The following is a 22985-nucleotide window of genomic DNA, read 5'->3' on the forward strand; positions in this document are numbered from 1 at the left end:
AGAAAACACTGCTAGCTGTCCTCATTAAGCAGCGCTCATTCTATGCTACATCATAGAAACAATTTATATTGCTCAATGCAAGAAAAGGGTTGCTGTCTACATTATATCCTTGCTTTATTAGGAAGAACAAAGACTATTGAAGGATTAATCTATAAACAGAGATAAGGTAATAAATTATCAGCTCAATTAACTATGAAGCAGTTTCATTAGAGTAACTCCTTTGAAGCTTGTGAAGCAGAGCTGTATGCCAATATAGCTAGCTTTTTATTTCATCACTTATGGAAGCTAGTTCTGTGCCTTTGCTGATGAGCCAATCCCCAGATATTATAGATCAAATAGTGACAGAAACGCAAAGTTGCCTGTATGAACAGAACATTAAGTCAAGGAATCCAAAATTATAACACTTCACAAATTTAAAAAGACAATGTCAGCAAAATGACTGTCCAGGTGCCTTTACAGGAGGTTTTAAACAGGTTTAGAATTAGCTAAAGTTTAATTCGAAAAATATTCCTCTGCTCCTCCTTTACATTACAACTCATTTAGACAACTTATAGTTTTGACCAACTCTTAGCTTGCCTGATCCAGCACTTACGAATAAAACTAGCAAATTATATCAGGAAAACAGCAGGGATTAATCAACAAAGTATTTTACTCATCAATGTTTACAATCTGAAATGTAAAATATCAAAAGGGGAAATGTGCATATGAAAGATGCACATTGGTTTTCTAGAAGCATGCATGAATGGATGGAATAGGTTTACATTAGTATATCACCACTACCACCACCAATAAGCATGACCTAGATCAGATCTGGGAAAACTTCAACCCTCCAGGTGTTTTGGAATTGTGGAAGTTGAAATCCAAAACACCTGTAGGGACGAAGTTTGCCCATGTCTGCCCTAGATGGTCCAAAATGCATAGCTGCAGACGTTACTTAGTGGCTCAAATTGTGTTGGTATATTAGGCAAGTGGGCTATGCAATAGCCGTGAATGTTGCATTTTTCAAGGACCCTAGTGAAGATAGGCAGGTGCTCCAAGCAGACTATTTTTCCAGTGCTTCTATTGCATCACAACCCCAATGCCCATTGCCTTTTTCTTTTCCCCCCTCCTTTCTGAACTACAGATTTACAGCAGTGTAGTGTACCAATTAGACTGCAGTCAACGACTACGTCTTGGAGTATGTCTGCATTTTCAGGGGTCCTCCCAAAAAGGATAGATTTAACAGATTTGCAAGTAGGAGCCTGCTATACTGCCTTAGAAAGGTCTACTCTGACATCAGGACAATATCTTTTTCAGCACAGCTGGTACTGAGACTCATGAATACCACTGCTTCAATATTAAAAGTCTCCCAAGTTACTGGAATGCATACTGCAAACAGTTTTCTTGGTTGCAGTGAAAGGTCTTTGAGGTTAATCACCCACATAAACGTTTCAAGGTATGAGTTTTTGAAAAAAAAGTTATATACTCTTTGGTTTGAAAGCTGGGTGAGAAGACATTTCCTTCTGCTAATCACACTGTGTAAGCCATATCCGACATACAGCATGAATGTGGCTCGCACAAAATGTATTTCGCTCAATCACATACGTAGGTTCACCATCATGCATTCGTAGGGGCACAGACTTTTGCTATTTCCTTATATATTCCCCAAAATTTTCCCCTTTCTTTCAGTCTTTCCCCTTTCTTTCAAACATTCTTTAAAGAATAAAACCAGGTCTGAGATTTCATACTCAATTTTATTTTTTTTACCTGGATGTCCTGTGAAATTTCAGCTGTGGGATGTGGAGGAGATTCTTCACACACAGCCAGGCTCCGAACTAGCTTTAACTTTGTACTTGACTAAAGAAAAGTATTTATAATTAAAAGTCTACAGTTCACAGATTTTTTTTCCTGTCAAGTGCATAACAAAACTGCTTATATTTGAATGCCAACTATTTTCAATACACAATCATTCATTATTCAAGGGCAAACCAAAAAGCAGTTAAAGCTTTGAAGTCATCACGATATCAGCAGAAAGCAACTTCAATTAACAAAGAAAAGAAAAAAGCTGAAGCAAAGAGCAGCACTATTTCCTCTGTCTAGCAACAAGAAGCCACTAGAAATACAAAGGCAAAGCAAAGCAAACAATTAGGCAAATCAAAAATCCAAAATAAATAAAAACACTTTATTGCCAAAAAAAAAGAACAAAACGTAAGTCAATACAATTTTTTTTTCACAAAATAGCAAGGCTTCATCAAGTATGAAGTCTTCCTTAGCATGCCAGCACACAAATCTACTGTACCTTTGACCTTTTTCCTGTCTGTCCAAAAGACTGCACTGGCCGCTGAATGGTGAGCATAACAAAAGAGAGTTTGCATTAAACTTTATGTATGGAGTGTACAAGGCAATAGTAAATTCACTAATGTGCACAGCAGGCAGACAGCAATTTCATGGTGACCTATTAGTTACAGGATGGTCCATCCCATGAACAAATGCAAAAAGCATAGTCTAATCATGATGTCAGGTTTTTAGTTGGAAAAGTTCCAAATTCACATTTTTTAAGAATAATTCCGCTTGTACATCATGACGTCATCCAACTTTAGAAAATGTTGGTCATGGTGGAAAAATAATACACTAAGACAAGCCCAAAAATGATTAAACTCAATCAATATTGGCAAAATAATAATTTGACTCCCAGAAATTAAGGGTATTTTAAATCTTCCCTCTGTGCTTGGAAAGGACTAATAATCATAGATCAAGTCCAATTTTCTAGGACAGAATGCAACAAACACTTCACCTTTTCTTACAATCTCACCGTAATAAGCAGCAAATGCTCCATCTTCAGTGCCATTTGCTAATTTATTACAGTTAAGTAAAAATAATGTGTTGGCAGCAAACCACCTTGATATCAAAGATCAACCATACATAAGCAATTAAGGGATTCAGGACTGCTTTGTCACAAGGTGAAAAATACCAACACCAGCAATTTGCTCAATGTGGGACCTACTTCCCATAATTATTTATATGGAATTAGGTTGCAGCCACTAATAACTGCTCAAATGTGCCTCCCAATAGGAAGGAATTACGACTCAACCACAAAGTTTCTAAGTACTTGCAATGTTTCTAAACACTTGCCATGCAACCTCCTTGTTTCAAGTTTCCATCAATACTTTGATGGAAAATCACCAAGGTACCACATTTATACTGCCTTGAATTCCATAGAATTAAGGCAGAACAACATGAACAGAAGCACAAATCAAAAATATTATCATCAACCTTGGGCAGCATTGATGTAGAAACTAGCAGCGTAATGACAAACAGCCATATGATATACATTGGTGAAAGCTACAGTCTTAAGCATGGATTGCTCAATATGGGCCAACAGTTATCACAGGATGACTGCCATCCTCTATTAGGGATGCAGTCCATATTATACCTACATATCTGTTGGGGTTTTGCTTTGTTTGCTTAATTTTTTGCCATTGCCAAGATTGGGCTTTTTTATTCTCTGAAATGACCCGCATCACCAGACTCACTGTCCAGACATTGTGGCAAGTGGAGAATGTGTGTGTTGGAGGGGAATGATCGGAGAACCATCTGGCTAATCATTGCAGACACATGGTAAATTATTACATCACCATATGTAATTATATCCTCCAGGACTCAAAATAGCTCTCAACGAATTAGAAAACAAATGGATAAAATCTACATGAGACAAGATGATGTAATTAATCATTTCACATGGTGACATAGCCAGGTGTTTCTCTAATTCCTTCCTCACTCTACCTTAGCCACCAAATGGCTGGCGGCCATGCTACAATAACTGAATGGTTAGTCCAGAACATGTTCAGAAGGTACAGTGCAATTCCACATGCTGAACTATTACACTATTCTGTACCCTACGGGGTCTCTGCCAATATATTCAAGTCCTGAACACTACAAATCACATGATCCAACTAAATGAGTCTGATTAGGCATGTATTTGTGTGTCCTAAATAGGATGCATACAGATACATGTTAATACTCAGCAAACACCTTTGCTCCACATGTATGGAGTCTCAGTACAATGAAAAGTTTGACAGTCTTGGTACAATGAAAATGTTCTCCATTTTAAGGTGAGGCAGCCATGTTATTCTGCTTTAGAAAGAACAACAAATAATATTGTGGTCTCTTAAAGACCAACAAATTTTATTTGGCATAAAATTTTATTAATTATAGCCCCCTTCCATCTGACTAAAAATGTTTACACTAAATAAAATGTCTAATATCGTGTACAGATTACAGGATTGTCAAGAAGTTAAACATTAACTACATCCATTAATCATTTGAATTGTTCTTTTACATAAGCAAAATCATTTTATATTTTGATTTATTTTTTTATATTTGTAGCATGTTCACTAATACTCCCAACGTATTTCCTTCTTAATTTGAATTTCATTCCTTTCACTCTCATTCTCTTGATTATGAGAAGTGTTATTGTTTACTAAACACATTTTAAAAATTTGAGCTACTGTTCTGCTTTACATCTCATTTCTATTACTTTGGAAGTATATGTAGTTCATGTTTACAAAGGGGAAACAATTGCTTTGTGGCCATCACCTAGGACCAAGACGCATCCCTTCTTGTTGCTATAGGTCAACTAGAAGGATCACACATGCTAACATCTAGCAAAGCTTCCAACTGTGTTATCTACCAATAAATTGCTCATCATAACAATTTTGGAGAAGCTCTCACTCCACTACAACCTTCATCTTAAAAAAAGAGTTTTGTAAAGCAAAAAATGAATCTAAAGGACCAGCTTGATGCAGTGTTTTACAGTTTCACCTGAGCTGCTACAGATAGGCATCATGCTGACAACAATTGGAGGAGTCCAGCAGTTTCACAGCATTGACCAATTATCTTTGTAATACTTTGAAAATCAGTAGGCAGGTGGCAAGTTATTAAGCCAGGAAAGTCTACAGGAAACAATTTCTTCCATGACATGTTCCATACATTCTACATTTACAAGATGAAAGACTGAACCCCGAAAGACAGGAGCTGCTTTGACATCCCTCAAATTAGAGAAGAACATATACTGACTGGCTTACTAATCCAAAATTAATCAATACGAGTTTAGGCATCACCACCAAACTCTTCCAAATTCTGAAACAAAAGTCAAAGGTTAACTAATGAAGTTAGCTAACAGCTCCCAGGAATGCTGTTGAGGATGAAGATAATCTTGGACCATGCAAAGGAAAAATTACATCAGAGCACCAGAGATCCTTGGTTATGGAGAGAGGTAGACAGCCTCCTCATTAAAGGGTAAATACATGGGAAGACCTTACATTTAGAAGAATCCAGAAAAGATTTGAACCATTCTGTCTTTTGAAAGGAAGAGGGAAAACCTAGAACTCAAACACTTTTATTGAACTTCAATCTCATTTCTAGATATAAAAGTATTTGATAGATTAATTTTTAGAACCTGGGGGAATATATCAAGCTTCCATGAAGTGAGAAGGAGAGCCATCTGAAGGGACACCTCAAATGAGCTACATGTCAATCGTATTTAAACTCCCCTTGTTAGACAGCATCTGTTCATCAAAGTATCAATCAGAGAACTTGTATAAACCAAATCCAACATAGTGAGAATGAAACAGTCACAGCTGGGGATGGATATTGTATAGTCTGTGTACAGATTTTGTCTTTGGGATCAAGAGATCCTCTTATCCCTATTTTTTTTCTATCATTCGCTTCTCATAGCACTGAAATAAGAAAGAGGAAGGTAGATCTTCATCTTTTTATTGCAATCAGTAATGAAGCCTTAAAATTAAAGGCTCGCACATTTGTTCTACGACTCTTGAAAGTTGTATTCACGTGGGAATGTTTGCAAAACCAAAAGGGAGCTCATAATGATCAAATACAGTAATAACAACAACGTTTTTTCTTGTATCCCGCCACCATCTCCAGGAAGGGACTTGGGGCAGCTTACACAAGGCACAAGGTGCCTAAAAAGCAGAACATGAAATAAAACACAATATAAAATACAACTGAATAAAACAAATAAGCATGTAAACAACAACATAAAACTCAATAAAACAGCGCTCATCTGTCCATGGTGGTAGTTAATGTAAACATGCCCAACCTGTAAACAATAGGGCAAGGGAATGGGAATAGTGCAGAGCTATAACCATGGGACGAGGGCATGGGATAAAATGGAAGGCTGCATAACAAATTCGTATGCAGTCTTACTACAACTGTAAAACTTTGGCAGTTTCTTGTAACACTGAGCTATAGTTTTCTTTTCTTCCATTACTGTAAGCAAATTCAAGCAAGTACAAGATGAGTCCCTCTGGCATAGTCCTGACCAAAAACACCAATGTGACATTAATTTCAGTGCAGTCATTTATTCTGACGCATTCATGCTTTAGATCACTACCATAGCAACAAGTTCAATAAATGATGCAGCTGTAAAACTGAGAACCTATCAACTGAAAATATTTGATGTGTACTCTTATGTGTTGATTTCTTATGATACGAGATTTATAGTGTTCCCTCACTTATCGGGGTGGTTACGTTCCAGGACCACCCGCAATAAGTGAAAATCTGTGAAGTAGGGACACTATATTTATTTTAATATTTATACATTATTTTAGTAGTTATACACTATTTTAAGTCTTTATCAACCAATCGTGTGTTGATAAATTGCCTCCTTCTCCTCCTGTTGCGCTTGGGCTCCCTTTCTCTCCCTTCGGCTTCTCCTTCCTCCCTTCCTTAGGATGTAAATTGTAATTTTTTTATGATTTATAATATTCTTTTAGAGTGTATTGAAAAACCGCAAAACAGGGAATTCGCAAAAAGTGAACCGCGAAGTAGTGAAGGAACACTGTATATTAACATGGATATAGAGTATTTTCCTATTTAGTGCTGTCAAACCTTTTTCAATGTGTTGCTTTGCCATAAAGTAACTTCTCAAACAGAATGGCGCCAATACCACCATCATGAGGCTGTATAGATATGTCATGCCTTATGCCGCACTTATGACAAGGAACCCATACACTGTAAATATTGTTGCATTCTTTAGTCCACAGCTATTTATAAACTATTCAGAAAATACCAAGGGATTAAAAATTTGAACCAGTTATCTATTCTTCTAAACTTGAAGCAATAAAAAAAGGAAAATGGAAAAAGGAGTTTTCTGAGAAAATGTATTAGTGTAACTCCCAAGTCTTTGACACCTCCAACTAAAATAAAATTATGTTTTTAATATCTGTGGCTTGTAAAACATGCATGCAGATTTGTCATGATACAATACATGTTTACAACACAAAGAAATTTATTGTAATCCCATGGCTATGAGAAATACTATGTCCTGAAAAACAAAAAAAATGTGAAAGCTATCCAACTTTGATTGAGCAAGTACTAATTTAACATCTGATGAAATCAAAGCTGTATGTATAAACAGGTGGGAAAAGTACCGAGCAAAGTTCTTTCCTCTTTCCTCTTGCTGTGCTTCCAAAGAGGTCAGAAATCCGTTCCTTGACTTGAATATTGTGCAAGTAATTGGAGAAATGTGTTTTCTAGGCTGTATCTGCATAGAAATGCTTACGTCTAAGGAAAGAAATTTAGTCATAATCCAATTTTACCAGAAAATGTTTCAGTAAACTGTTTATAAAAGGAGATTTGGGCCATAATTATACACATACCCTGTTTCCCCGAAAATAAGACAGTGTCTTATATTAATTTTTGTTTCTAAAGATGCATTAGGTCTTATTTTCAGGGGATGTCTTATTTTTCCATGAAGAAGAATTCACATTTATGGTTGAACAAAAAAAAAAGAACATTTATTATATATTGTACAGTATTATATACTGTGTGCCTGACTCACACACAGAGCCACAAAAAATAAGGGATGTAAAGTACCTGGCTCCCACACACTGTCTGGAGACTGTAACAATCTCCCACAGCAGTTCCTGGACCACTCGTACAGCAGGGATGGTATTGTAGCTTCTGGCACCCAGTGGGATCTTTGCTAGGTCTTACTTTCATGGGAGGCCTTATATTTAGCAATTCAGCAAAACCTTTACTGGGTCTTATTTTCAGGGGATGTCCTATTTTCGGGGATACACAGTACCTATGTAGGGCTAAGCCTCAAGAAGCAAGATCTGTTTCTGAGTGGACACGTATAACATTACGTGGTAACTGTTTCTAGGTTTCATCAATTCTCTTCCTCCAACCCCATCTTCCTGCTGCATCATCCTTCTCTGTAATATGTTCTTTAAGACACTGCTTCTTATTCAATGTGGTGGACCATAGGTCCATCACCGCGTAATGTGCTAGAGATGAGCACAATGTTTGTGTTCATTGGCTACAACTGTTTCTTTCTTTCCTAGAAATTACAGAATTTAGCTTTCAAAACAAGTCTAATAGAAAACCTGATGATATCTTAATGGAGGAGCAGGTGTCAATTCATCACTGTCAAGTAGAGGTTATTTGAAAAGACCAGCATGTTACTTATTAAAAGTTCAAATAATAACTAGTCCATAACAGAGCCTCCAAAGTTTGAGAAAGGAAGGTAGAAAGATGTGCTGATTTAAATATTTTACAAGGCCTGGCACCTTTTCTCTAGTATGACAAAACACACTATTAAAATATATTTAAATCAATCAATACATTGCAAAGGTGTTCTTTACAACTGAAACAGAACCTGCTAAGAGAGATGAACTCTGACAGGCTAAAGGAACTGATAATAAGGAATCCACAGCTGTTGAGAGACCACTGCCCAACCTTTTGGAGTCAAAACACTAAGAAGCCTCCAAAACACCAGTATTACACTTTGATTTGGCAAACAGAAGCTGTAGTTTCTTTCCTTATCCAAAATCTTTATATGCTGCCTTGGAATCTCTTTGGGCAAAGGTTGGATATCTTTTTATTTTTTAAAAAATCAAACCTTCACTAAAAGCAGAAATCCTATCTTTCTTTGAAGTCTTCAATGTTTGTCAGAAAGTTAAAAAAAATAGGTATAACTTCTCTATCACTTGTTCTTGGGTCAACATACCATATTCCTAAAATGAGTTCTTGCCCTTGAACACAGACAAATCATCTGACTGCTCTTATATGCAGGGAAAAATAGTTATACATCCTGGCTTCATGTTTTATCAGTTCCCCTGTTAACTGAATGATGTTTTTTGTACAAGAAAGCTTAGAAATCTTGCTTCAAATCTGTCCATAAACATCTGCAAACACAGCAATAATTCAAGGATCATGTAAGGAAAAGGGTAGGTAAGAGAGAACATATATCAATTTTCTATTTCCTAAAAATGCTGTTGAAATCAAATAATACCTTATATTAGGAAATGTGTAACAAAAAAAGGAATTTAAGAAATGCCAGATTCAATATACTTTAGAGTTAAAATATGATGGGAGGAATCTCTCTTACCTGAATATCATTTTTATGATCAGTACATCTTTCATCTTTTCCTGCTTGAGTTTGCTCATGGCTTTCTGATTTTATGAAGTCTTCCCCATTGTCTTTTACATCTGCTTCTGAACCTTTCATTGTATCACTTTCCTCCTTTACAGTAACAGTATCAGTCATCCTCATTAGAAAGGGTTATTTTAAAAATCTAAAGGAAATACGGAGCCTTCAAGAGAAGAACAGGAGAAGAAAAGAGGCATTATAATTATAATTTATTGTATCCCAAATCAAAGAGTATATAAAAAGTCTCACAGGACTGTCACAAAAATGTTCTCTATGAACACTTTTCCTCATTGGGTTACCTGCATCATTAACGATTGACCTCCAAAACCTTTGTAAAACTCCATTCCAATAGTTAAAACCAGGTGAGATTTCTTAGTCTTATTTAATAAGGACACATCCTTCACTCATTCAAACTCCAGTGTAATCTTTCAAATTGTGTTTTAAATTTGATCCAAGAAAATGTTTATATCTATTGAATATCTTGTACATTTTTGGCACTACAATAACAACAATAGAGACTGTGATCCAGATTAGCCCTTCTGTGGATAAAATCCCGGCTCAACGCACTCACATAAAAAAGAGGGATTCAGTAGAGGTTGCTCTGAGATCCCCCCCACCACCACTTGCATCTAACTCTTTGAGCTTCAGTAGCGTTCTACTGAATGCAAGGTCTTTTGAACCATAGTTCAAAAAAGATATTGACAAGCTGGAAGGTGTCCAGGGGAGGGTGACTAAAATGATCAAAGGTCTGGGGACCATGCCCTATGAGGAGTGTCTTAAAGAATGGGGTCTGTTTGGCCTGCAGAAGAAAAGGTTGAGAGGAGACATGATAGCCATGTATAAATATGTGAAAGCGTGTCATAAGGAAGAGGGAGAAGACTTCTTTTCTGCTGCCCTTGAAATTAGGACTAGAAGCAATGGGTTCAAATTACAGGAAAGGAGATTCCACCTGAACATTAGGAAGAATTTCCTGACCGTACAAGCTGTTCAACAGTGGTACTCACTACCTCTGAGTGTGGTGGAAGCTCTTTCCTTGGAAACTTTTGAACAGAGGCTGGATGGCCATCTGTCAGGGATACTTTTGATTGCGCTTTTCCTGCATGGCAGGGGATTGGACTAGATGGCCCATGTGGTCTCTTCCAACTCTATGATTCTAAACCAAGGAACAGTTTTTACAGTCAGACACAGTCTAATAACACTATGCAATGCAATTTTTGTTCCTGGGTTATAAATATAATTTCCTAATTGGTTCTATCATAAAAACATGGGAAAAGATTATTAAATTGCAAAAATGAAGTTTCTGAGGTATAGCAACTACTTTCAAAGTAAGTACTGCAGTTAAACAAGAAATGACACTTTCAAATTTAGGATAGAAAATTTTTAATATTTTGTTACATAGTGTAATGTAAAAGCAAATGAAAGTAACAGTGTTACAGCAAAGATTATGGATCAAAGGACATTTTAATACCCACAGCTTCATGGTTCAAGGACTATTAATGTATATGAAAGTCATGTTTGCCTTCCTTCCTCAGACTGAATTCCTCTTAATGTACCATGATCTCAAAGACAAAGTTAGTCCAATTAACATTAATGAGGTTCCATTCTAGATATGGTCCTTTCGCCAAATTCAGAGGCAGGTTTTAAGTCCTAATTACGAGGGAATAAAGTTACTTCCACTTCCAATGAGAAATGCTACACATACCTTACTGAGAAACAATCACAGGAAAATCCAGCAAGGAAATGGAAGGAAGGATGAATCAAATGCTCCCCCAGAGACTCAGAAAGTTAAGTTAACGCTTTATATCACATAGCAACCTACCCACTGAGTAGAGGGAGGCCCAGAGATAAGAAATCACAGAGGGAAAGGAATCAGAAAAATGAAGACATTTCTAATGTTCAAAAGAATGAGAAAACCATTACTCTCACTGACATCCAAGGCATAACTGTCACAATCAGTGGCTGTTAACCTTAATATTCTGATCAAGTGCCTTCCTGATTGAGTAATACTTTAGGAACCATCTCTTGGGGAAATCGGTCTGAAATTGTAATTATTTTCTCTTGTTTCAGAACAATTGTTTGCTTTGAATTACTTACCTAATGTATCCTGTGGCCTTCCATGAAAATAAAATAAAATAATCCAAGGATTTTTTTCGCAGTTGTGGACCAAGATGTCAGTTGTGATGAACCATCTGGAATCTGGAAGGAGTCCCATGTCCTTATCACTGTTGGAGAGCCCTGGACTGTATTATACTTTCTGGCATCAGCAATACCATCCCTTTTAGACACCTAAAAAAAAAGTTTTCATAGTGTCATATAGTGTTTGACTTAAAAAAAAAAACTCTTCAACACTCCCATAATTTTCCTCAGGTCATAAATGTTTGAGGCAGCTTTTCTGAACAGCTGACTCTAAGACACAACAAGTCATCAGAGAAACTCGTGGTGACCAAAAACTGGGCTAGAAGATGTTTGTGATGCTAAATTTTAAACACGGTTGTGATTCTGCTGAGCCTCGAAGGCAAGACAGGAAGGTTAACCCCTCAATATGAACATTCTTCTCCCACATCCTCAACAACGCTATTGAGAAGAGGACCATTCAATACAGATAAATGTCATATTCCTGGTCAACATAATGCACAGAACTAAAGCAAAGAAAAACTGGACCATGCAACTGACATTTCTGTCCTTGCCTAATTCTGATTTTATTGATTGATTATCTATTTCCATCTTTCTCCCAGGATGAGATCCAAGGTGTTTTCATAAAGGAGTTGTAATTCTTGATTTTGTAAGATCCTGATACTGTACCAAAAGGTTGAGTAGGGACTTCTAAGTAATACCATGTTTAATCTATACAGAAGAAATTCCATCTAAATATTAGTAATTACTTCCTAACCGTAAGAGCTCTTTTGACAGTGGACTATGCCATCTCCATATGTGGTGGGGCCTGCTTCTCTGGAAGTTTTTAAATATATGTAGGGCTATTTAGATAGGAAAATAAATGAAGCAGAAAATGGATAGGGTACTTCATGCTTTTTGTCCTCTCTCATAATACTAAAACCCAGGGTTGTCTACTGAATCTGGATAGCAGAAGAGTCAGATAAAACACAATGTTTTCACACATAATAAAGTTAAAATGTGGAGTTAACTATCAGAAGAAGTCAAACGGCTGTCACCTTGAGTTACTTTAAAAGGGGTTGTGATATATCCATGATGGGCAAATATATTCATGAAGCAACCAATCATGATAGATTTAAATTCCCACTGGAGCCACTAGGGCTGGTCCATGAAGTCACGAAGAGTCGGAAACGACTGAACGAATAAACAACAAAGTGCCAGATACTGTATACTTTTGTATATCAGCTACTGGAGCAAGAATGGGAGCTGATATTTCATTTATTTTCTGCTCATGTGCTTCCCACACACAACTGGTCAACAGAACATAGCGCTAGACAGAACTTTGATCTGAAACAACATTATTCTATGTCTGAGAAACGAATTGATATTTTGTTGCATAATTCAAGGACAGCACTTGATGTTAGGTTTAACACAGTGAAAGCTAAGTAGTGAGAACCCCTCAAATTCTATGGTTCCATACAAGGTTAAGGAGGGAGGGGAATTGTACAGATATAAGAGCCTTTTTAACTAGAAGTATAACTGCATTTTAGAACTCTGGAATGTTTTGCCCATTTCATATTAACAAATCAAGCAAAAAGAAAATCGACACACGGGTTTAAAAAGAAAAGGACTTTATTCCCATTCCACTTAAATTAAGTTCTGAATTTCTAATTTAGATAAAGTTGTATGTTTGTAAACACACACAGAAGTAGCAAATATAAAAGAAGGAACATTTGCTTGAAAGGTGGAAGACATTAGCTTCCTTTCCAAACTTAACACAGAGGGAAAAGAAAGAGTACACAGTGTTTAAGGAGGCCAGTCGCAATTGCAGCTGCACCTATCATTTCCAGGGACCTTCATGAAAGACCCCTATGAGGGACACAAAAGTGGTCAAATGCAGTCTTTGAGCAATACTTCGTTCATTCTGACCTAGGATTTCTCATCAAGAAGAGGAGCAATTGACACTGGTTACATTTTCTGTTTCCTCCTACACTCCTACAGGATCTCGAGATAGTTCCTCAACCTTTCAGAGAAAAGGAGCATTAAAACATACAGCAAAGAAGAGATTGTTTATTTGGGTAAATTATAAGTGGACAAGTACGTTCCCATAGTATGATGGGCAATGCCTTTCATTCTTCCTTTGAAAGAAGTGAATACATCTGTACAAGGCCAATTATTAAAAAGATGTGATCTCGCATAGCAAGAAGACTGAAAGCCTAGTATCAGCAGCTGGCTAGATGAGAAAGAATATAAAATGTTTGTTACTGAATGAATTGCTGAATGTATAAATAGTCTTGAGGTGAGACAGATTTCAAATCCAGTATGTAAAAATTACAATCGGCATCATCCACAACATAAAAATATTCCCCAGTATATACAAATGAACTTGCCCTGAGAAATATAAATTCACAGTTGCTCCACGTGGCTCATTCAGCAATCTTTTGTTCCAGCTTTCATTTGTGAAATTAGCACCCCACTTATTTCCAATAGGCTTAGAGTAACATTGCAGCTTCCTGGCAACTGTCCAAGGTAGATAAAAATTCAGAGACTATGACCTGCCCAAGGCAACACCATGAAATTCATAGCAGTAGCGAGATTCAAAATGAGGGGGGTTTTTTTACATCACACCAGATATTGTGAGTGTATATAAAAACCTATTATGTCTTCTGCTCATAACCCCTTTGAAGAATGACTACTAATTTCCTTAAAATAAGGTCTCAAGGATATGAATGCTATTCTGAATAGTATGGGAGCTCTCCAGCATCACACTCCTCTGTCCAATCACATCTTGCTTAATTCCTTCAGATGAAAATTGTGGAGCTTGTTTCTGAAAGGAAGCAAATCCGTCTGAACAAATGTTACCGGAATCAGGAAAAAAAACATGCCGAGAACCTGCATTTTGCCATAAAATGTATTTTTACAAGCCCTGTACTGAAGTGATTTGATACATATTGATAGTTTTGATCTGCTCTACATATGCATACTTCATAAGTCCAGCAAATACATTTTTCCAGTGTGCAAACAGAACTAACATTGCAAAAAACGAGTCCAGAATCCATTCTTTTCATATTCTACTAGGATTATTAGATCATTCAAAACTGTGATCCCAATGTATAGTTGATACTGTCCTCCATCCTACACCCTCATGAGGATACCATGTAGCTCTTGTCTAAATCACGGACCACAAGTGACTCATTCTGTGTGGTTTCCTTTAAAGGCACTGTCAAAATGCAGCACATTTATAGCATCATCTCTCACAAATGCCTTCCATGGTTTTCAGCTTCACACTGAAGAACAGAAGAAAGTGTTACAAATAGGTCGAGGCCATTGGGAATTCTAGTATCTTTAGGAAGCAGAATTGCAGTTAAGATTAGAAAAATGTTCACAGCAATAAAATTCACTGTCCCTGGTGAAAAACATGATAGCAGATAAGTGAGAAAAGAACTTAAATTTATAAGTACTACAGACCAAGTTTGCATTACAATTTTACACAAAGGTATAAAGAATCAGTATAAACAAAAGCAAAAATCACAGAGAAATAAAGGAACAATGAAAAGTGCATTATCCAGTAGAGGGCAGTACATGGCTACTAAACCACTCAAATATCTTGAGTTTTTATGACAATCTTTCACCTTTCACGAAAGTAATATAATGTGGGTAACTTTAATCCATTCATTAATTGCTGCAGAAATAGAAAATCATGTCATACATAACTAAATATTTAAATGTACTTATATTTAACACAACCTTGTACTACTTCCAATGTGAAGCATGGTTACTTGGGAAAAAGTAGAAATACAGATAAAATTGGGATTTCAATCATATACACAAGCAACAATGGACCCAATTTGTAATTAGCATTAACTCTTACTTTTTCATTTTGATGCATTACGAACAACAACAACAAAAACATAATAATAATAATGATAATAATAATAATAATAATAATAATTTTATTTTTGTATCCTGCTGCCATCTCCCTGAAGGGACTCGGGGCGGCTTATATGGTGGGAAGCCCAAACAATATAGCTAAAATGTAACACATTAAAATTCATAAACAGCATCATAAAACAATATAAAACAACTAATTTTGTATGGTTGACATAGTATAAAACAATAATAAACAACAATCAGTGACCTGAAATAGTCATCAGTTTCTGAGCATGGACAGGCAGGCTAGTGCAAGCCAGTTGTGAGGACAGATAAAGTGCAGATGTCAGATGGGAAAAATTCGGATAGAGGGCAATACAAGGTAGAGCATCATAACTCTGGGTAGAAACAGTAGTAGAATGCAAGGACAAGATTTTAGGTCATAGCTGGGGCCAGGGTTTTTTGGGGATCAGTCTAATCAAAAGCACAGTGGAACATCCACGTTTTTAGCTCTTTGCAAAAGATGGACAGGGTGGGCACCAGCCTGATCTCCCTTGGGAGAAAGTTCCAGAGACGGGGGGCCGCCACCAAGAAGGTCCTCTTCCTTGTCCCCACCAGCCACCAGCCATGCGTCTCCAGAAAATCTAAGAGATTGTGCCGGTTTGTAGGGGAAGATGCAATCGCGAAGATAGGTAGGTCACAAACCATTTAGGGCTTTATAGGTGATAACCTTCACCTTGAATTGAGACCAGAAACATATTTGCAGCCAGTGGAGCTGTTTGAACAGGGGGATTGACCGCTCCCTGTAATTTGCTCCAGTTAGCAACTTGGCTGCCGACCTTTGCGCTAGCTGCAGTTTCCGGGCAGTCTTCAAAGAGAGACCCACATAGAATGCTTTACAGTAATTCAACCTGGAGGTAACTAAGATGTAGACCACCACAGTCAAGTTAGACTTCTCGAGGTATGGTCGCAGCTCGTGCACAAGTTTCAATTGCGCAAAGGCCCTTCCAGCCATCGCCGACATCTGAGTATCAAGTGTCAGAGCTGAGTTCACAAGGACCCCCAGACTGTGGACCTGTGTCCTCAGGGGGAGTGTAACCCTGTCGAGCACAGGTTGCCACCCTATACCCCGATCCATCGAGTGACTGAACTGGAGGACCTCTGTCTTGTCAAGATTAAGCTTCAGCTTGTTAGCCCTCATCCAGCTCATCACAGCAGCCAGGCACTGGTCCAGGATCTAAGGGGCTTCTTTTGAATTAGGTGGAAAACATTAATAGAGTTGAGTTTCATCTGCACAGAGATGGCATTGAACTCCAAAACTCCAGATGACCACACCCAGTGTTTTTATGTAAATGTTAAAAAGCATGGGAGATAAAATAGAACCTTGCGGGACCCCACAGGTCAAAGGCCAGGGGCCCGAGCAGACATCGACCAGCTTCACCGACTGGGTGCGACCCTCCAGGAAGGAGTGGAATCACTGCAATGCAGTGCCCCCAAGGCCCATTCTGGAAAGCCGCCCCTGAAGGATACCATGATCTATGGCAGGGGTCCCCAAACTAAGGCCCGGGGGCCGGATGCGGCCCATCGAAGCTATTTATCCGGCCCCCATGGCACAAGGGCAGAAGTGGGTTGGGCTAAATGACTCAAGGGGTCTCTTCTTCTCTTACAACCCTTATTATTATTATTATTATTATTATTATTATTAATAATAATAATAATAATAATAATAATAACAACATTGAGGCTGGGTGGCCATCTGTCAGGGGTGCTTTGCTTGTGCTTTTGGTGCACAGAGGCAGAAGGGGGTTGGACTAAATGGCCCAAGGGGTCTCTTTCAATCCTCTTTATTATTATTAACATTGAGGCTGGGTGGCCATCTGTCAGGGGTGCTTTGCTTGTGCTTTTGGTGCACAGAGGCAGAAGGGGGTTAGACTCAATGGCCCAAGGGGTCTCTTCCTACCCTCATTATTATTATTATTATTATTATTATTATTATTATTATTAATAATAATAATATTGAGGCTGAGTGGCCATCTGTCAGGGGTGCTTTGCTTGTGCTTTTGGTGCACAGAGGCAGAAGGGGGTTGGACTAAATGGCCCAAGGGGTCTCTTCCAACCCTCTTTTTTATTATTATTATTATTATTATTATTATTATTATTATTATTATTATTAACATTGAGGCTGGGTGGCCATCTGTCAGGGGTGCTTTGCTTGTGCTTTTGGTGCACAGAGGCAGAAGGGGGTTAGACTCAATGGCCCAAGGGGTCTCTTCCAACCCTCTTTATTATTATTATTATTATTATTATTATTATTATTAATAATATTGAGGCTGAGTGGCCATCTGTCAGGGGTGCTTTGCTTGTGCTTTCGGTGCACAAAGGCAGAAGGGGATTGGACTCAATGGCCCAAAGGGTCTCTTCCAACCCTCTTTGTTGTTGTTGTTGTTGTTAATTATTATTAATTATTATTGCTTGGTGGCCAACTATAGTCCGGCCCTCCAACGGTCTGAAGGATCGTGAACTGGCCCCCTGTTTTAAAAGTTTGGGGACCCCTGATCTATGGTATTGAAAGCCGCTGAGATGTCCAAGAGAACCAACAAGGACACACTTCCCCTGTCAAGTTCTCTGCGAAGGTCATCCACCAAGGTGACCAAAGCCGTCTCGGTACCATGACCAGGCCTGAAACCAGACTGCGATGGGTCCAGAAAATCGGTTTCGACCAAGAATCCTTGCAGCTGGGAAACAACCATTCGTTTCAGAACCTTGCCCAAGAAGGGAAGATTTGAAATTGATTTGAAAGGGAAGAACACTTTACCAAGGTGTGTTTATGGGAGTTGTTACCACAGTTCAATATCACTATCTTTTCTGGCAAAATAAAAATTCAACCATTGTAATGCAATCATTTCCTCCCAAAATAATTTTGCTCCAATTTCCTCCTCCTCAGAAATGTTCATTCTGACATGTAAGAAAGGTCAGTCTTTTTTACAGATGAAAGAGCAACTATATAACATTTCATTTCTGACAGATGATCAAATTAATTTATAAGAGATTTCAAAAATCAGCCAGAACAGAAACAGTATTTAGTCACTAACTTCAGAAATCTTTCCAAAGAGGCTGAATACCATTTCTCCAATGTCTTTCCCTTCTCCTCCAGTCTTGTTGAACTGCTAATAAAATGTCATTAAAAATTCATGATACAGTTTTACATGTTGATAACATTCATATGTATAGGCTTTCATAACTTTGAACTTTGACTGATCTTTTGTTTTATTTATGAAAAACATAATATTCTATTTAACATATGGCAAATTACAATACACTTTGCCAAAGCCCATGTATGTTCACAGGGGAGATGTTCCCAGACTTTGCATGAATATGTAAAACCACAGATAATACCAAACTCTGTTGAAACGAATACCATAAAGTCATGCTAGAGGACCTATCAATTTCCTATAGAAGGAGTCCCCAAACTAAGGCCCGTGGGGCAGATGCAGCCCTCCAAGGTCATTTACTTGGCCCCCGCCCTCAGTTTTAGTCTTAGGCTCGCCCAATGTCTGAAATGACTTGAAGGTACACAACAAGAACAACAATCCTAATTAACTTGACTATCTCATTGACCAGAAACAGGCCCACACTTCCCATTGAAATACTGATAGATTTATGTTGGTTAAATTTGTTTTTATTTTACTGTATTGTTCCTTCATTGTTGTTGGGGGTTTTTGCACTACAAATAACACATGGGCAGTGTGCATAGGAATTTGTTCATATTTTTTTTCAAATGATAATTTGGCCCCTCAACAGTCTGAGGGATTGTGGAATGGCTGTCTGCTTAAAAAGTTTGAGGATCCCTGGTCTAGAGGACATACTTTGTTGGAGGCTGATAACTGAAACTGCAGGCACCAGTCCCATGGTTACAGAGTTTATACTGCATTGGCCTTTAAGTCTAGTTAATTTTAAAAACATGAAACAATTTTTCAGAAAATTCAGATGTTTTCAGAAATGAACTGTTTCCTCTTAAAATCTGAACAATGCACCAACCCATGACCTTTTGGCTTCCTTTTACCATAAGGAACTTTCCATGGAACCAAGAGAAAAACCACTCTTGAGAATCCTCCATTCTCAAATAATCCCTGCAGCGGTAACTAGTTTGACCAAACAGTCATGTTTACTTTTCTTTTTCTGCTACCATTTCACCAAAATAGCAACAAGCCTCTTCTTCAGTGACACAGGGGCACTAAGTTGTGCCAAATTTAAAGAGGTGTCAACATATTAAAGAGCCCTGGCTAATATTGTTATAAACCAACTCATAACTACACTTCTCTTAGGCTGCATCTACGCTATATGATGCACTTTAATACCACTTAATCTGCCATGGCTGAATGTTATAGAATCCTAGGGATTGTAGTTTTACCAGGTGCCAGTCTTGTGAGCTGCAAGGGGAGGCATGTAACTATTATTATTATTCCTTCCCTGCAAAAAAGTGTGCTGGTATATCATCAAGTTATAACTCCACGATTTCATAGAATTGAGCCATGACTGTTAAACTGGTGTTAAACATCATTAATTCTACAGTATAAATACACCTTGAGTGGCTACAAAGACAAGAAAAGTGGCTACAAAGAATATGTTATGCTGACTTATTTTAAAACAATGTGCTACTTCGTCCTCAATGCCTATAGAATAATCAGTATGTCAACGTTTTGAAAAGAAGTCCCACATAACTCAGAAGAGACTGAATCAATCACCTTAAGAGCCATCCTATTTTCAACTAATAATTGTAGCTTACCACAGCATTTAATATTTTAAAGCTGTATAAAGATCTATGAGTCATAATGCCAGGAAAAATATTTCACTACTGTTATCCCTATTTCATAATGCATCAAAAGTAAAGTATGCTACTCTGGGAACATTAAACTGTCTAGACTTATTAGACAAAAAAGCACACCAGCTTCCTCCAATAAGTCTCCTTGAATTAATGAAAAAGGCACACAGGGTGCATATAGTACCAGAAGATCTTTAGAAACTGTTGCTTGTCTTGGGAAAATGCCTCCCCTCCCCCCAATATATCCAAATAGTTATAGGATGACCAATGCTCCCTGAACCTTTGCTTCCTTAAAAGCATCACTGCTTCGTCTGGGAAGGTGCAGCAGTCCTAAAAGCTTAGAGACCTTTGGCTTTGATTTGTTCAATGTACATTTTGCTTCATTTCTATTTTTGTTCCAAGAAATCAAAACAGCAAAGCATGCCACAGAAGCTACATCTTACATTTGAAGCACATTAAATGAAAGGTCACTTTTGGGCAGAGAACGTGTCTTGCTATTTGCAAAGCAGTGTCTTTTGAAGAAGTGAAGACTTGAGGCAAACCAAGTCGCCACCTCTAAAAACCATAAAGTCAAACAGTCCTATATTTGTCATTTTGCAGCACAGATAGCTTTTTAAAATTACTAGGAACATGATTATTTAGCTATTTTACCTCTCTGCAGTACAAACACAAACAGATGTTTTTGTATAGTTTAATACTAAAACGACTCGCTCCTGTTTTAGTTTTAATATCAACAGAATGCAAAATTAATATGACTGATAATACTATTTCTGTAACCAGGCATATGTGATCATAGTACATAAAGTGTAACTTTAAAACTAGTTCTTTTTCCATAGCAATAATTATGTTATTCATGGTTTGATAGGTAGGTCCTTAAGCATCATTAAGGACAATCCATTCCCCAATTAGCTGCAAGGCTTAGGTAAGATTATTTGCAACCCTCCCAAATGCCTAGCTATAGTCCAAAGTAGTAACCATGGCAACAGGAAGAGGAACATGCTAAAAATCTAATTATTCACTGCTCTAAAAATAACACTTTCCAGAAAAAGCTAGTGGGAACATTTTTACCTGAAGATTTTCAAAAACTTCCTTTTCACGTAGGCATCTGCTGTCCTTTTGCTTTAGTACTTGGCTACTCAAATTCTCTAGCAGTGTGAAAATGTAATGGAGCCACCTATAAATAAGCTCGTTATTTTACCAATGATGTGCTAAACCTAGCTATATACTATAGGGACTTCATAAGTACACAGATACATATATGTCTGTAAATGAAAAGAAAAATGATGTTTTAGGAAACAGCCTAAAAGCAACCAGTGAGGTTTTTGGGTGTAAAAAGCATTGATGAATCACTTTCTGGTAGATGAAAAGATGAAAAGAAATCCAGTCTGCTCAAGTCCTAAGGTAAATAAGTACAGTAAGATTCTACAGATTTGATATTCATTGTTTCTCCTCCATACGTTCCAAAATACATCCCCTCCTGCAAGTATCTCTGAGCTATATCCTTCAGTGCAATTCCATGGTATGCTTCTGGCCTCAGAACAATTAAAATATAGGGTTCACTGTTATCCACAGTTTTAGGTGTCCATGGGAGAGACATTAAAACGTATCCACTTCACATATGAGGGTTGTACTGCAATGGCAAACCCTATTAAAATAAATGATACCAGGACAGAGGAAAAGAAGTATGTGAAATTAGATTGAGGAAGATGCTCAAGACCTTCAAAGTTTCTCGTAAACAACTTAGAACATGGATGGAATTGGGGTTGTTGAAGAAAAAAATCATCCCCCCCCCCCCCCAATTCCTGATCTGCTTTGGAAAGAAGTGGAAAAGGAGACTTTTTCTGTTGTCCAACCTTTAGCTATATTCCTACCAACTGCTTTCTAATACAAGAGGAAGACAGGGGAAGCTGCCTTACATCAGGTCACACTATTTCTCCTTGGTCAACATGGTTTACTCCAACTGTGACCAAGGGTACCCATTTACTGACCAAGTTGTGCGGAACAAAAGAGGAAGGGGCAGAGGTGTTTTGAAAGTAGATCTGACTGCATGTCAATCACAGGAACCAGGCCTGGTAGATGCTTATATGCACTAGGAAGTGGTTCCAACTCCGTTCCTAGATCCACAACTTCATGAACACACCTATTTTGAGCATCCACAGATTTTGCTTATTCCGGTTCAATACCTCTAAAGTGCATTCCTGCATGCGTTCTTGCTGTGCACCATTTAAATATGACGTCTTCAAAAGTCTTCAATTCAATAATAATAACATTATTATTATTATTATTATTATTATTATTATTATTATTATTATTATTATTATATTTCTTACCCGCCTCTCTTTGTGGCTTGAGCAAGTTTCAACATTGCTAAAACAATCAATCATCTAAAAATCTACAAAATACACATATTAAAACATATTTCTTCACAAAACATATTAAAATGCACAGAAAAAAGATTAAACACAAGGCGCAAGTTTAAAATTCGTGATTAAAACTCGCTGGGTAGGCCTGCCAGAAGCAATATTTCTTTAGTTAGTTTTTAAATTCCAACAGATCATTTAGCTGTCAGAGCTCTTCCAGCAAGTCGTTCCACAGTCTTGGGGCAGCCGATGAAAAAGTCCTCTGGATGACAGTTGCCAGTCAGGTTCTGGCTGGCTGGCTGGCTGGAGTAGCCCCCCCTCCCCCAAGGACCTCAGTGTTCGGAACGGATTGTACGGAAGAAGGCGATCCTGTAGGTGACCTGGACCC

General features: G+C 37.7%; 1 protein-coding gene across 8 annotated transcripts in view; it reads right to left on the reverse strand.

Annotated features, from left to right (window-relative positions):
* r3hdm1 (R3H domain containing 1) overlaps positions 1-22985 on the reverse strand; it is a 97743-nt gene that overhangs the window by 55019 nt on the left and 19739 nt on the right. For 6 of the 8 annotated variants that reach the window (XM_016994883.2, XM_062966930.1, XM_008112678.3 and 3 more), the window contains exons 2-5: positions 11528-11719; positions 9392-9596; positions 2279-2320; positions 1747-1836 (exon numbers count right to left, since the gene is read on the reverse strand). In XM_016994883.2, the coding sequence (XP_016850372.2) occupies positions 1747-1836; positions 2279-2320; positions 9392-9556 (297 nt within the window). In that variant the 5' untranslated portion in view covers positions 9557-9596; positions 11528-11719. The remainder of the gene's footprint in view (positions 1-1746; positions 1837-2278; positions 2321-9391; positions 9597-11527; positions 11720-22985) is intronic. The other 2 variants (XM_008112685.3, XM_008112673.3) reach the window with 1 other exon arrangement.

The sequence above is a fragment of the Anolis carolinensis genome, chromosome 1, assembly GCF_035594765.1.
Source record: "Anolis carolinensis isolate JA03-04 chromosome 1, rAnoCar3.1.pri, whole genome shotgun sequence".
Taxonomy (NCBI): Eukaryota; Metazoa; Chordata; class Lepidosauria; order Squamata; family Dactyloidae; genus Anolis; species Anolis carolinensis.